The sequence below is a fragment of the Spea bombifrons genome, chromosome 3 (assembly GCF_027358695.1).
Source record: "Spea bombifrons isolate aSpeBom1 chromosome 3, aSpeBom1.2.pri, whole genome shotgun sequence".
NCBI classification, from domain to species: domain Eukaryota; kingdom Metazoa; phylum Chordata; class Amphibia; order Anura; family Pelobatidae; genus Spea; species Spea bombifrons.
In genome coordinates, this window is record NC_071089.1 from 91,236,468 (window position 1) to 91,248,861 (window position 12,394).

A 12,394-nucleotide genomic window follows, 5' to 3' on the forward strand; every position below is an offset into this window, starting at 1 on the left:
CCAGGAACTAAGAACAATAAAAGTCCCATTACAAACTGTAAAGATTATTTTTGCATTACCATTATGCATGCATGACAGCAAAGGTCACCATTAGCAGTAAATAATGTGTGTAAAAACACAGTAAAACTAACTCTACTAATGTTTAATATCAGATTACCAGGGCAATATCGGTGTTTTACTTTTCTATTTAATGAATAATATTATGCACCATCTGTCATAAATGCTCAGAGAAGCCTGCTACTCTTTCCTGTCTATGTTGCTTTCAGTCTGGAAGTAGGAATAAATGAACAATTCTATTGTCATGTTATGACAACCCTTATAATGATTCAGTGCGTACACAAAAGAATGGGAAAAATAACCAATAATTGTTTGCACATATATGCACTTACATTTAACTACTCAATGTCTTTAACCCCTTTGAACATAATAGTACATTCTTAGTCTAAATTCACTCCAGCGCCATGCTCTGGTGTATCAGAAGGTTTATATATAATGTGTGTAAAGCAAGAGAGATAAGAAAGATTCTTTCTTGGCCTGGGCCTGACCCTTGATGGCACATTAGCGTGGTGAGCATATGACCCATTCGGCCCATCCAGTCTGCTCATTTTTTCTGCTGTAAAAACTCAGACTTTAATCAGTTCTTGGTCTTGTGTTTCAGATTCAGGAGCCATAAGCCTATCCCATATGTGTGTTTAAATTCCCTCACTTCTCCTAGGAGGCTGTCCCACATATCTACCACCCTCTCATCAGGGAAGGAGGCATGGATGTCAGAAAAATAAATCTTGCCATTACAGCCTTTTTATATTTTTACACCTTGGCCTTGGAAATATTCAATAGAGTAGATACATTGTAGCATTTTATTTTATGTTTTAATCATTTTATTTAATGAAGTTTATTTGTTGTAAGCAAATGCTTGCTGTTGACAGAGTTTATCATGTGATGGGGCATTCATAGGAAGGAATGGGTATAGTAGGGAAGGGGAAAAGCATTAACAGAAAGGGGTGGGAACAGACGGGGTGAACCATCACATGTGAGTGGGATCAGTCCAATAGCCATCCTTACTAAAAGGGCGCCAAGGAAATCCTGCACCAGGGACCCTAGGCTCACTACTTCCCCCAAAGCTGCCATCCTTTGGTTACTTGTTCTGTTTCTTCCCACACACGCAGAGCTTACTTTTGTACTTCAGGGAGACTGTCCTAGAAGTTTAAGCTCTTGCAAGGGTGAGAGAGAGAAACGGTGGTGGGACCAATCAGAGCTGACACAAAAAGATGACCTCCGCGCACTGGGACATGCTCTAGTTTTGTAACTGCACAGTGACGACCCCCAAAGCGCACTTACAAAAGAGCACAAAAGAGGCGGCAGCAGGGTGAGGTGGATGAGGAGTCTGTTTCTCTTCTTCTGAATTCTGAACAAAAAAATAGCCCTTAACGGGCTGGTACGAGAGGGCGCCTGTGGTGGTGACACCACTGATTTTAGTGTTAGAGTTACTTAATAGGGAAAAGGGCTAGGGTTTTTTTTCTGTAGCAAGTTGCTAGAAAGTAGTGTGGGTGAATTATAAATGGACATATTATACTCCGTAACATCCCAAAAACATGACATATTTGTGTATGTGGGGCTTTATCCAGAAAATGTTGTTGAACACAAATTAAGATTTCTGTATCTGCACATATTCTGTTGAGGAAACACTGTGATACTCTGATTTGTTTCCCACTTTTATGTTTTTTCCATACTAAATTATAACATGTAAATGAGAAGCTGCCCTGAAAAAAACAATATATGGTTTGTGTGAGTACAATAAATGGAGTTCGAAGCTTACAGTTGAACAAAGCAAAAATGACCTGCATCTTTAAGTTTATTGTTACTAATGTTTATATTTGCTGTGCAGGATGGAAATAACTTGTATGGTGCCCAGACATTTTTTATGTGTTTGGAGGATACCGATGGATCAGCTTTTGGTGTCTTCTTAATGAACAGCAATGCAATGGGCAAGTATTTAAGTTTCTAGCTATAAAGTTTATAAGCCACCGCATTATGGCAGTAGGTAGCCCATTTGACTGGTCGTTCAACACACCCTCCTTACAAAGGTACGCTCAAGCTTCCCACAGCATCCCAGTGCCTTACCAACAGTTTGTGTGTTGGGGAAAGTGCATACTGGCTGAGCTCAGACAAGTACTGCTTAGGTCGCAGTTTGATGTAAATAATATACAGTATGTATATGCATATCTTGATTAAGATGCAGAATTATGGGACCAAAACATTGATAGATGTTGTTGCTTGAAGACCAGTGAGTGCGCTTGGATTTGGTTGTTTGTTACTGGCCCTCATAAAGCACCTGTAAAGTAGCTTCTTTTTAGTATTACATTTCTATAACTTATAACTGTTCTATAACTGTGTTTTGAATAGAATGACATCATATCACAAGCTATTTATGTGCTATGAAAATATCAGTGGTATTGACTATACTCTTGAACTGAAAATGATTTTTGAGTTGTGTTTCAATAACACTTCAGTTTAAATATATGTAATCAAATACATTTCTCCAACTTGACGTTTTTATTGTTTGTTAGCTTTAACAAATTGTCCACTTTCCACTTTATAGAAGTGTTAATTCAGCCTGCTCCAGCAGTAACCTATAGAACTATAGGAGGAATCCTCGACTTCTATGTGTTTGTAGGCAGCAACCCAGAGGAAGTAGTTATGGAGTATTTGGAAGTAAGTCCTATTTCATGACATCAGTAAGACATTGTATGATGTGTCAGAAAACACTATTTTAAACCATTCTACACACATAAAGAATTCTGAATTCAAAGCATTTTAAATTAGTTTACTATAACAAGACAATTTAAATTTTAGCTTGTTGGAAGGCCATATCTACCAGCATACTGGACACTTGGATTCCATCTGAGCCGTTGGGGTTACAAATCTTTGGATGAAGTGAAGGAAGTGGTACAGAGAAACAGAGACATTGATATTCCCTACGTAAGTACACGCAAGTCTTCCTATGAGCTTTATGCTACTTTCTCACGTAGTGTGCTTGACTGTCACAAAATAACTGAGTAAAATACGACATTATGTTCAAACACATCCACATGAACACACTATCATTAAGGAAGGCAATCCTCGCGTATATATATAAAAGTGATTCTATTTCAACGTTTGAAAAGCAGTGTTATCACCGAATCAACTCCAGAAATGGCCCCACTCAGCAGGAGCCTTCTATTGGTTGCTATGGTGATAAAACCACTTTTGAAACTGCACACGTATCACATTTGTATATAACTCTGTCTCTCTATCCTACAGTATACGGAATCTACTGTATGATATCATGTATTATCTGAAAATATTTAATTTCATTAAGATTTAATAAAAGTTGTGCAGCTGTACATTTATTTACAAAACAAAACCTTAGCCATAATGCTGTGTTATTGTTTTTCTTTTTAGGATGTGCAATTTACTGACATTGATTACATGGAAAATCGGAAGGATTTCACATATGATCAAGTGAAATTTAAAGATCTTCCTGATTTTGCTACAGATTTGCATAACAACGGTCAGCGATATATTATTATCTTGGTAAGTTTATTTATATTTATATGTATGAAACTACAATTCAGGCATCCTGCTTTGTCAAGTTCATTCTTCTCATGAACTTGAAAAGAATTTAGTAACTGTTCCAGTAGTTGGTCTTTCACGTACTATAAATAATATATATTTTATAGCTTAGGTGTTTTTATGTTTGGCAACATCACCCAAATACAGTGATATCCAACATATGTTGTTATATGTCTTGGAGCACCAAATTGGCCCCAAACATACTATACTATAGTATTTATATACTATATATTTTTTGTTTTTTTAAATAAAGTGTTGTTAGGGGCAGCAAAGGTTTTTTTATAATTATTTATTTCAGATTTTTTTTTCTCATATGTGCTTTTTTTCCTGGAGACCTCTTGAAATTTTTTTAAATCTCTTTTTTGGGTTTTGTAGGTCTTTTGAGACCTTTATGGACATTGAGAAACTCATTGTGTGTGTTTTTTTGTTTTTAATAAGCCAGCAGGGGGTCCTCAAAGATGCTGCAAGGTCTAGATAGAGTCGCTGTGATTATCTTCTCATCTATTAAGATGGCATTAGGTTTCAAACATTGAGGTAGCATGGAGGTGTGACCAGAACTCATACCAAGCACAATTAAACTTCATCTGTGGGGAAGGAGGTAGCAATGATGGCTAAAACATCCTAGTTTGGGCTACATCACTTAGAATGTAATAGTCTGTCTTAACATTGCAAACAGCTCGAACATTCTGCCGTTCCAAGCCAAATATAACTCATCAGTGTTTAAAGATTTTATTTTACATACTAAAACTTTTAATTTTGTTTGGCCAATCATTTTTGCGCTCAAATAAAGAACGTTTTTTTAATGGTGTCAATAAAATGATCCTTGTTCTTGTCTACCTGGGTATTTTTATTTCTCAAATACTCTTCTTGTGTCATGTGCTTGTAGCTGAACTTGTGTTATAATACATAGAAGCACTAGGTATGGCTTTGAATGCGTTATCGAGCAGAGATTAGTTTATGAGGGTTCAAAAGGGCTTGAGTCCACTTTTTGTCTCTGTATTCATTTTATTGTTGGTGATGGTTATTATCAGCTAATCTTTAGTAATCATTAACCATTTCGGCATTAGGGGGATATGCACATGTATCTCTTTAAGTTTTAAAGTGATATTTATTCATAAATCTCTTCTTTTACTTATGTCACACATCTGTGCTATCAAGTCTATGTAGCTCAGCAACTCAGCATCTATCTCTGCATCATGTTTATAAACTGGTATATATTGAAATTCTGATCAAATATTATTCTCTTTCAGGACCCTGCTATAGCTAACACCCCTCTTGTTAATGGTCCTTATGTTGCATATGAAAGAGGACAACAACTCGGTGTATGGGTTAATGAATCAGATGGGAAAACACCACTTATTGGCGAGGTATTATGTTACCCTGATACATAACATTTTATGAAATGCCTATGTTATTGGCACTGAAGGATTTCACACTATTGGGCTGAGGTCTTTCTCACACTACTATATTCATAATTATGTTTTTTTTTTTCTTCTAGGTTTGGCCTGGTGTGACTGTATTTCCTGACTACACTAATGATGTCTGCACACAGTGGTGGGTTAGAGAATGCAAAGAATTTCATGACCAAGTGAAATATGATGGCATCTGGATTGTAAGTAAATTAGAACACATACTGTATGTGTTTTCAAGTTCAGATGTAATTGTGTAAAAGGATTTAACCATTTTAGTTTAGAATGGGTGTTGCACTCATGTGGTTAAATGCTCGCAACCTTAGAAATATATGGTTCTATGACATGTATGAAGGTAGTAAGGACCGTGCTGACCTCTTTACAAATTATTACCCCCCCCCCGAAGCCCAAAACCTACCAATAAAAACATACCACGACATCTTGGATTACAAAGGGCTATAGCTTTATTAAACATAAGTATGCACTGTGTTAGCCTATACTTTTTATATTTACAACCTTTATAAACAACCAAACAATACATAAATAATAAATAACAAATATAAACAAATATACATACAATATAAACAAAAACACAATCCAAGTAATACAAACTCGCCTTACACAGTACAAAACTAGCATCGTCCTTGCCGGCCCCTTCTATAATCGGTTACCACCACACAAGGAGAGGGAATTCAGCTCCCCCCTCGTCCAACAATACTGACAGCTCCCTCCACTGCCCCCAATCATGCTTTTACATGCTGTGCCCTCTTATGCCCAGGCTTCATGAATTCCTCAGGACTTAGTACTTATTCCCACCTTCTATAGAAAAGCCTTCCCTTGCATATCTAACGGCTTCTTATTATCATTCAACACTTTAACGCTTTAACATGAATGTCAAATTTCATGATGTAGCATACTCAAACCACTAAAACAAGCTTTACTTAATTGTTTTGCTAATAGTAATAAAAAATAATGCATAGGCATTTGATGCAAATATAACATAGCTCCTTTTCAATGGACAGTCCAGGCCTGCTTTAATTAGTAACTGATAAAACTTCCTACCATTAACTACTCCATGCATTTGTAGGAACAACTCTATATTTTGTAAGACATTTACCGAGGTTGATGAAGTATTCAATGCCTGAAAAAGACATTATAATGTGTGTGCAATAATAAACAAGACTGGGTTTATAGGTAATACTTTCTGTAGGTTTATTGCAAGAATCCAACAGAACATTCCTATGAATTATTAAACTGTACTGTAACCTGTCTATTATGTTATTGTTTAGACAAGGTGTTATCATGCCAATTGTTCATTTTAGGACTTCATACTTCAAAACATAAGCATTTAGATCCCAAACGGGTTACATACATAGGTGGGGGCAGAATTTGTGGTATACCACTAATGTATATCACTCTATTCCACAAACAGTATGGGTACGCAACAATACAACAATGAATGTTAAGCCATTGAAGGTTGTTAATAGGGTTTAAACTTTATGGGGAAACAATAAAAGCCAAGCAGGTCCATATAGTATTATGTAATTTGCTAAATTTTAAGTTTTCGACAGATACTTTTTTAATTCCGCGTCTGCTTTTGAATGTAATCTGAATAACAAAGAAATGAACACTAAGTATCTGATGTTTTCGACACAGGACATGAATGAGGTGTCTAATTTTGTCAAAGGATCAAGTAAAGGCTGTGCCGTTAATAATTTAAACTACCCTCCCTACACACCCGGTAAGAAAGTATTAAAAAGCTTGTAACAGAAAATGGTTTCGTTATAATTTAAATGCCACTTAACCTGCATAAACGATTAAGATGTAATATTAAAATGGGATTCACTCGCAGTAAATATATATTGCGTTTGAAAATTTTAATTGCATCATATAAACAATCCTGTTCTGTCTTTTTCACAAATGAAAGCCTCAGACCCGTTAATTAAGGTTAAGATTGCTATGGATTTTACTTTAGACATGTTAAGAATTCCTATTAGCATAACAGGATTGAAATGCTAATGGTTAAATTAGCAATTACTAACATGAACTTGCTGTAGTTGATTATTTTAGTTGCTTAATTAAGTAATATAGTTTCTTAGATTTACTTAATAAAAGCATGCATGTTACATTGTATAATTGCGAATCAGGGGAACATTGCCACTTTTTAAGGCTTCCATATTAATTTTTTATTTTTTTTTTCATTTCAAGACTATAACCTTTTTATAAACGTTTTAATTAAGAATGCTCAAAAATTGTTGGTTTTGATACAACCATGTGAATAATTTAGCTAAACAGTGAATATTTTGCTCAAGCGCCTTAAATGTATCACGCATTATCGTATACAACTATGTCTGTGTTTATTGCTAATGGGACATTTGGCAGACATTTGTACAAGTGACTGGATGTTTTAACAGATTGTGTCATGCAGTGTGGGCTGTTCTACCTTTTAGTATCTCTTTAATTCACTTTCCTAATACAAAGTCAAAAAGTACCTTCCTAGACGCCACATAAAAAGGTGAAGAAGTTAAGATGTTTAGTATGAAATGATTGTAATTATCTCACTACAGTATGGGGCACAACTACAACAAGTGTAATGATTGACATACAATCTCGTTAAGAAAGCTATTTTATAAAAAAAATCTAAAATTTATGATCCATCTTTTTTTTTTTTACATAACTGTTCCTTTAACTTAAATATTAAAGAGCCCACAGTCCCCTGGGCTCTGCAGAGTGTTTCCATTGTAAAAACTTTGCAGATAATTAGGAGAAATGTAGACATGTTATATGTTGATGTCATTCCTAAATTAAATGGGTCAACATATAGTAACTGGAAAAAGAAATTCCCAGGATAATGAAACTGTGTTTATTATCTCTGGTAACGACATTTGAAGGGATGAATTGGAATGACAGAACCTGACTGTCTTACAGCATTGATTTCTTTTTCCAAACCTAATTAGCCAATTAGTCAATATAATAAAATATGTAAATTGTGCGGTAGTGTCCATCAGTGACCACAGTCTTTCTATTTTTAATTCACATTCCAATATTTATTGTTTTAACATACAATGAATGCAATAAGAACTAAGTATTGCCTACTAAATTTATTTAATAGTTGTTGTAAAGGTTAATGACAGAACTTGTCTGCAGTTTGACTTATTGATGACCTGGTATTCATTAAAACTAGGTGATATGTCAGCTAGTTAACACAACTGAGACGTGTAAGAAGGGGATCTTCATGGAATTGAATTAATATACGTGCTTGAGAACGGAGCAAACGTATCTGGTCTAATTTACCCTTTAACATTCTTTCTCAAAAGCCATTATGGACAGAGTTATGTATTCAAAGACATTGTGCATGGATGCAAAACAAGCTTGGGGCTCCCATTACGATGTTCACAGTTTGTATGGATACGCAATGACCCTGTCTACTGAAGAGTAAGACCTGCTTTTTTCATATATACATGCTGGCATTGAAGTACTCTCTGATATGTGTGATAGATGTTATTATTATTTATTGTTTTATATAGCGCCATCAAATTCCATAGCGCTGTACAATGAGCAGACAGGACATAAGTAGTATGTAGCATAACAATTTGACTTACAGAAACAACAGGTTAGGAGGGTCGTGCTCAAAGGAGCTTACAATCTAGAGGGATTTAGGGTGTATTACACAATAGGTAAAGGGTAAAAGTGCCAATTTTAGGGATGGACCAGCCACACTAGTGTAAGTATTGCAGGAGAGGGACTGGGGAAGGTGAGCTAACGGAATATGGGAGGGCATTAATGTGCTATGTTGTAAGCGCCCTTAAAGAAGTGGGTCTTGAGGGATTTTTTGAAGGACCGCAAGCAGGGGGAGAGACGGATAGGCCGGGGGAGGGCATTCCAGAGGATAGATTTATAAGTTGTTTCAACTCAGAATTCAAAACTGTAAAGGTAGGTTGAATGGCACAATAATTATACATGGACAAAACACAAACATATAATAAAGATAAACCCAGTCCCTGTTGTCATAAATATTTGGCTCCTATTGGTCTTATTTTATCATGATGCAGATAGGAACATAGTATTAGACAGAATACCACTTACTGTGGTCATGTTTGCAATTCATACGCATTCTACACTTAACTAGTATGTACTAGTATACAGACAAACAAGTTCATTTTTCCATTGCTCTATTCTCGATGAACCATATTGCCTATAGTATAGATAATTTATGTAGTGTGCAGTATGGGCCAGCTGCTTTCATTATTGCCCTTCTTGGTGTTGGTAATAATAATAATAATAATAATAATAATAATAATAAAATAATAGTCATAAATATAAGTATTTGTAAAATGTTTATTATTATTGTAATGTGATTATTAATTGTTAGTTAAATACATAGATAGGTACATAGATCAATCTCACTAGCAGTGGGATCATATGAGACCCAGATTGTAATTAGTGTAAATTCTTTACAATTTAGTGCAATTTGTGCTGTGTTTGTAGCTTTGAAGGGGTTTTGTTGAAAAGAAAAACATCATTATGGTATAACTGTAATTAGATAAACAGTTACAAAGCATACATTTTTTTCTAATGACTTTTGAATTTTAGAGCCATCAAAGAAGTTTTCCCTGGAAAAAGAAGCATCATTTTTTCTCGGTCTACTTTTGCTGGATCAGGCAAATACTCAGGACATTGGCTCGGAGATAATGCTGCCAACTGGAATGATATTAAATGGGCTATACCAGGAATGCTCGAATTCAGTCTTTTTGGAGTACCTTATGTAAGCTCATTACTTAAATAAGCATGCAAAGCAAATGGTCATGAGTGGGAATTAGTACTAAATTATGTTTATATCTGTACAACAGCACAACCCATTTTATTGCCAATTGGATATGTTTGTGATTGAAAGCCGTAAAAATGTAACAATTATAGCTAAATATTTCAATATTGTGAGTAAATTGAAGAAGAAAAGAACACGCTGTAGGATAAGGGGCATAAAGTTGAATTTTTACATGAGAGCACCTTATATAATGAAATATACAAATAACAAAAAAAGTGATTTAAACTATTATGCTTATTAAATAATATTTATAGAGAAGCAAAAGTACATAAACTTTTAATTTGGCATAATAGATTAATTAATTGCCGCAACATGAGCAGATCTTTTTTAATAGGGCATTGAAAAAGGAGACACTATTGAGTTACTTTCAAGATCAAATTCAATAAGCCTAATCAAGCACAGGTACCTAACTCTCCAAAGTGTAACCCCCTGGGAGACCTTTTCGGATTAGACTACATGTCAAGATCCAATACATTAATGGACTTTACTGAGGTTTGCTGTTTGAGGTATTTAATACCTAGATTATCAAGTCCACATAGGCTAATTGACATTATTAAGTCACGTATTCAATTAAGAATAAATCCTACATCAGCTTTCAATTACTATTCATACCCCTAATACTCTTAGACAAAAATCTATTCAGGTACCATCCATAGAAAGCCAATTACAAGGCTTTAGGCCCACACTGTAGAGAAAAAGCCATTCCTTAAGAATGTTTAACATGCAACCATTGTTTTACTGGTCTTAATACGTAGCCACATGTTATCTGCTCTGTCAGAGTCAAAAAGAGCAATAGTCTTTACTTTGTTGTCAATGATCTTGTCGACACAACTGTGTGCATCCATATAGTCCATTAATTCTCTAACAAGTGCCTCATAGGGACCTCGAAAGTATTTGTACATTGTAAAGAGGTTACTATTTAAGTGCCTTAAAGTCCAAGCTTCTAATAGCTAAAACCCCCATTCCCTCTAATAATTTTATAGCTCTTATGTGTGCTCTAACAATTCAATCCCATATATCTATGTGATTCATATAAAGGAATCTGTACCCCAAATTAACTGCACATTCTAAGGTAGATCTAACTGAAGTCAACCAGTGCAGTGTCAACCAATAAGTAATGATTTTCCCATCCTTACCCAATTTAGCACTTAATTACCATGTGTACTAACTTACATTTATCAAAAATTAAACATTCATGAAATACACATCACGAGCTGAAGTTGGATCCCTACACAATGTGTTGCCATCTGCAAGAATAAAAAGAGTTATTCTAAATGCCCACTTCTAGATCAGTGTACAAATTAAATAATCTAAGTAATAGTTTTGTTTTTCTCAGTATGGTCTAGCATTGCCTTCCAAATTATTCACCCACTGATGAGATTACACTCAACTGTCTATAATGGTAGTGTTTTGTTCTTGATGCATTTTTACATTACAGAATCATATTAACATTTCTTCAGTCCTGTGGACCTGGTATATTAGGATCTTATGCAATTCTGCAATAAAATCACTGGTGTCCAGAATAGCTCAAGGGAGAATGCCCATGGCTTGTAAATTTAGCAATTTTATGTTTTTATAGTCACCCTTTGACCACCTCTTGATTAGGCTACTTATCTAGTGAGAATGAGTTGATACATAGTATTTTTTCTGTGAATGGTCACTGTTACACACCAATTGTGTAAACAGAGAGAAACAACATTTAGTGTGTTAACTTTCTCTTTGTCGTCTCAGATAACCTCCCCACATTACTGTTTCCAGTATTTGCATTACGCTTTTTTTGTAACATTGTGTTAATATTTTAGCTTTGATCGTTAAATGTGTTTGGCTAAAATAAAAACACATTTTTGTTCTTAATTAACCCTTTGACTTTTAATGAAATGAAAAACTGGTGTAAATATGTTTACTGAGGCAAAGCATTTTTCTCCTAGATTGGTGCAGATATATGTGGCTTCTTTGATGATTCCCCGGAAGAACTCTGCAGAAGATGGATGCAAGTTGGAGCATTTTATCCATTTTCCAGAAATCATAATGCAGAAAACTATATGGTAAATTTGCTATACCTTTTTTTAACAAATGTATCTGTTGTGAAATATAATTAAAATAATTCAATATTGCCATAAAATAAAACATACTAGATTTATTTCATAACTAATACACAGTAATTATACAGCTTTTTATAGGAATATCTATTGCTCTGTTCTATTGCCAATTGTGCTTCTTGGATAGAAATGATATATATATATGTGCAATGATAGCTCTATTTTACTCTAGGCTCAAGATCCTGCATCCTATGGAGCAGACTCCCTTTTAGTACAGACATCAAGGCACTACCTAAACATCCGCTACACTCTGTTGCCTTATCTTTACACCCTCTTCTACAATGCTCACACCAAGGGGGAAACTGTAGTAAGACCAATACTTCATGAGTAAGTCTTTTTTTTATATAACTATAGTTATTAGAAAAGTGGCGTGACACTAAAGAAGCATAATAAATGTATAAATGACAGTGAAGCTACTTGAACCTCTAAAAAAATAGCATTTTATTAAT

The 12,394-nt window shown here is 34.8% G+C and overlaps 1 protein-coding gene across 1 annotated transcript in view; it reads left to right on the forward strand.

Annotated features, from left to right (window-relative positions):
* The window catches only part of SI (sucrase-isomaltase), a 76,049-nt gene that overhangs the window by 9,486 nt on the left and 54,169 nt on the right, over window positions 1-12,394 (forward strand). The window contains exons 8-18 of the mRNA XM_053459041.1: window positions 1,886-1,985; window positions 2,600-2,712; window positions 2,854-2,979; window positions 3,442-3,573; window positions 4,863-4,979; window positions 5,111-5,224; window positions 6,678-6,762; window positions 8,339-8,456; window positions 9,615-9,786; window positions 11,775-11,891; window positions 12,118-12,272. Coding sequence (XP_053315016.1) covers window positions 1,886-1,985; window positions 2,600-2,712; window positions 2,854-2,979; window positions 3,442-3,573; window positions 4,863-4,979; window positions 5,111-5,224; window positions 6,678-6,762; window positions 8,339-8,456; window positions 9,615-9,786; window positions 11,775-11,891; window positions 12,118-12,272 — 1,349 coding nt within the window. The remainder of the gene's footprint in view (window positions 1-1,885; window positions 1,986-2,599; window positions 2,713-2,853; window positions 2,980-3,441; window positions 3,574-4,862; window positions 4,980-5,110; window positions 5,225-6,677; window positions 6,763-8,338; window positions 8,457-9,614; window positions 9,787-11,774; window positions 11,892-12,117; window positions 12,273-12,394) is intronic.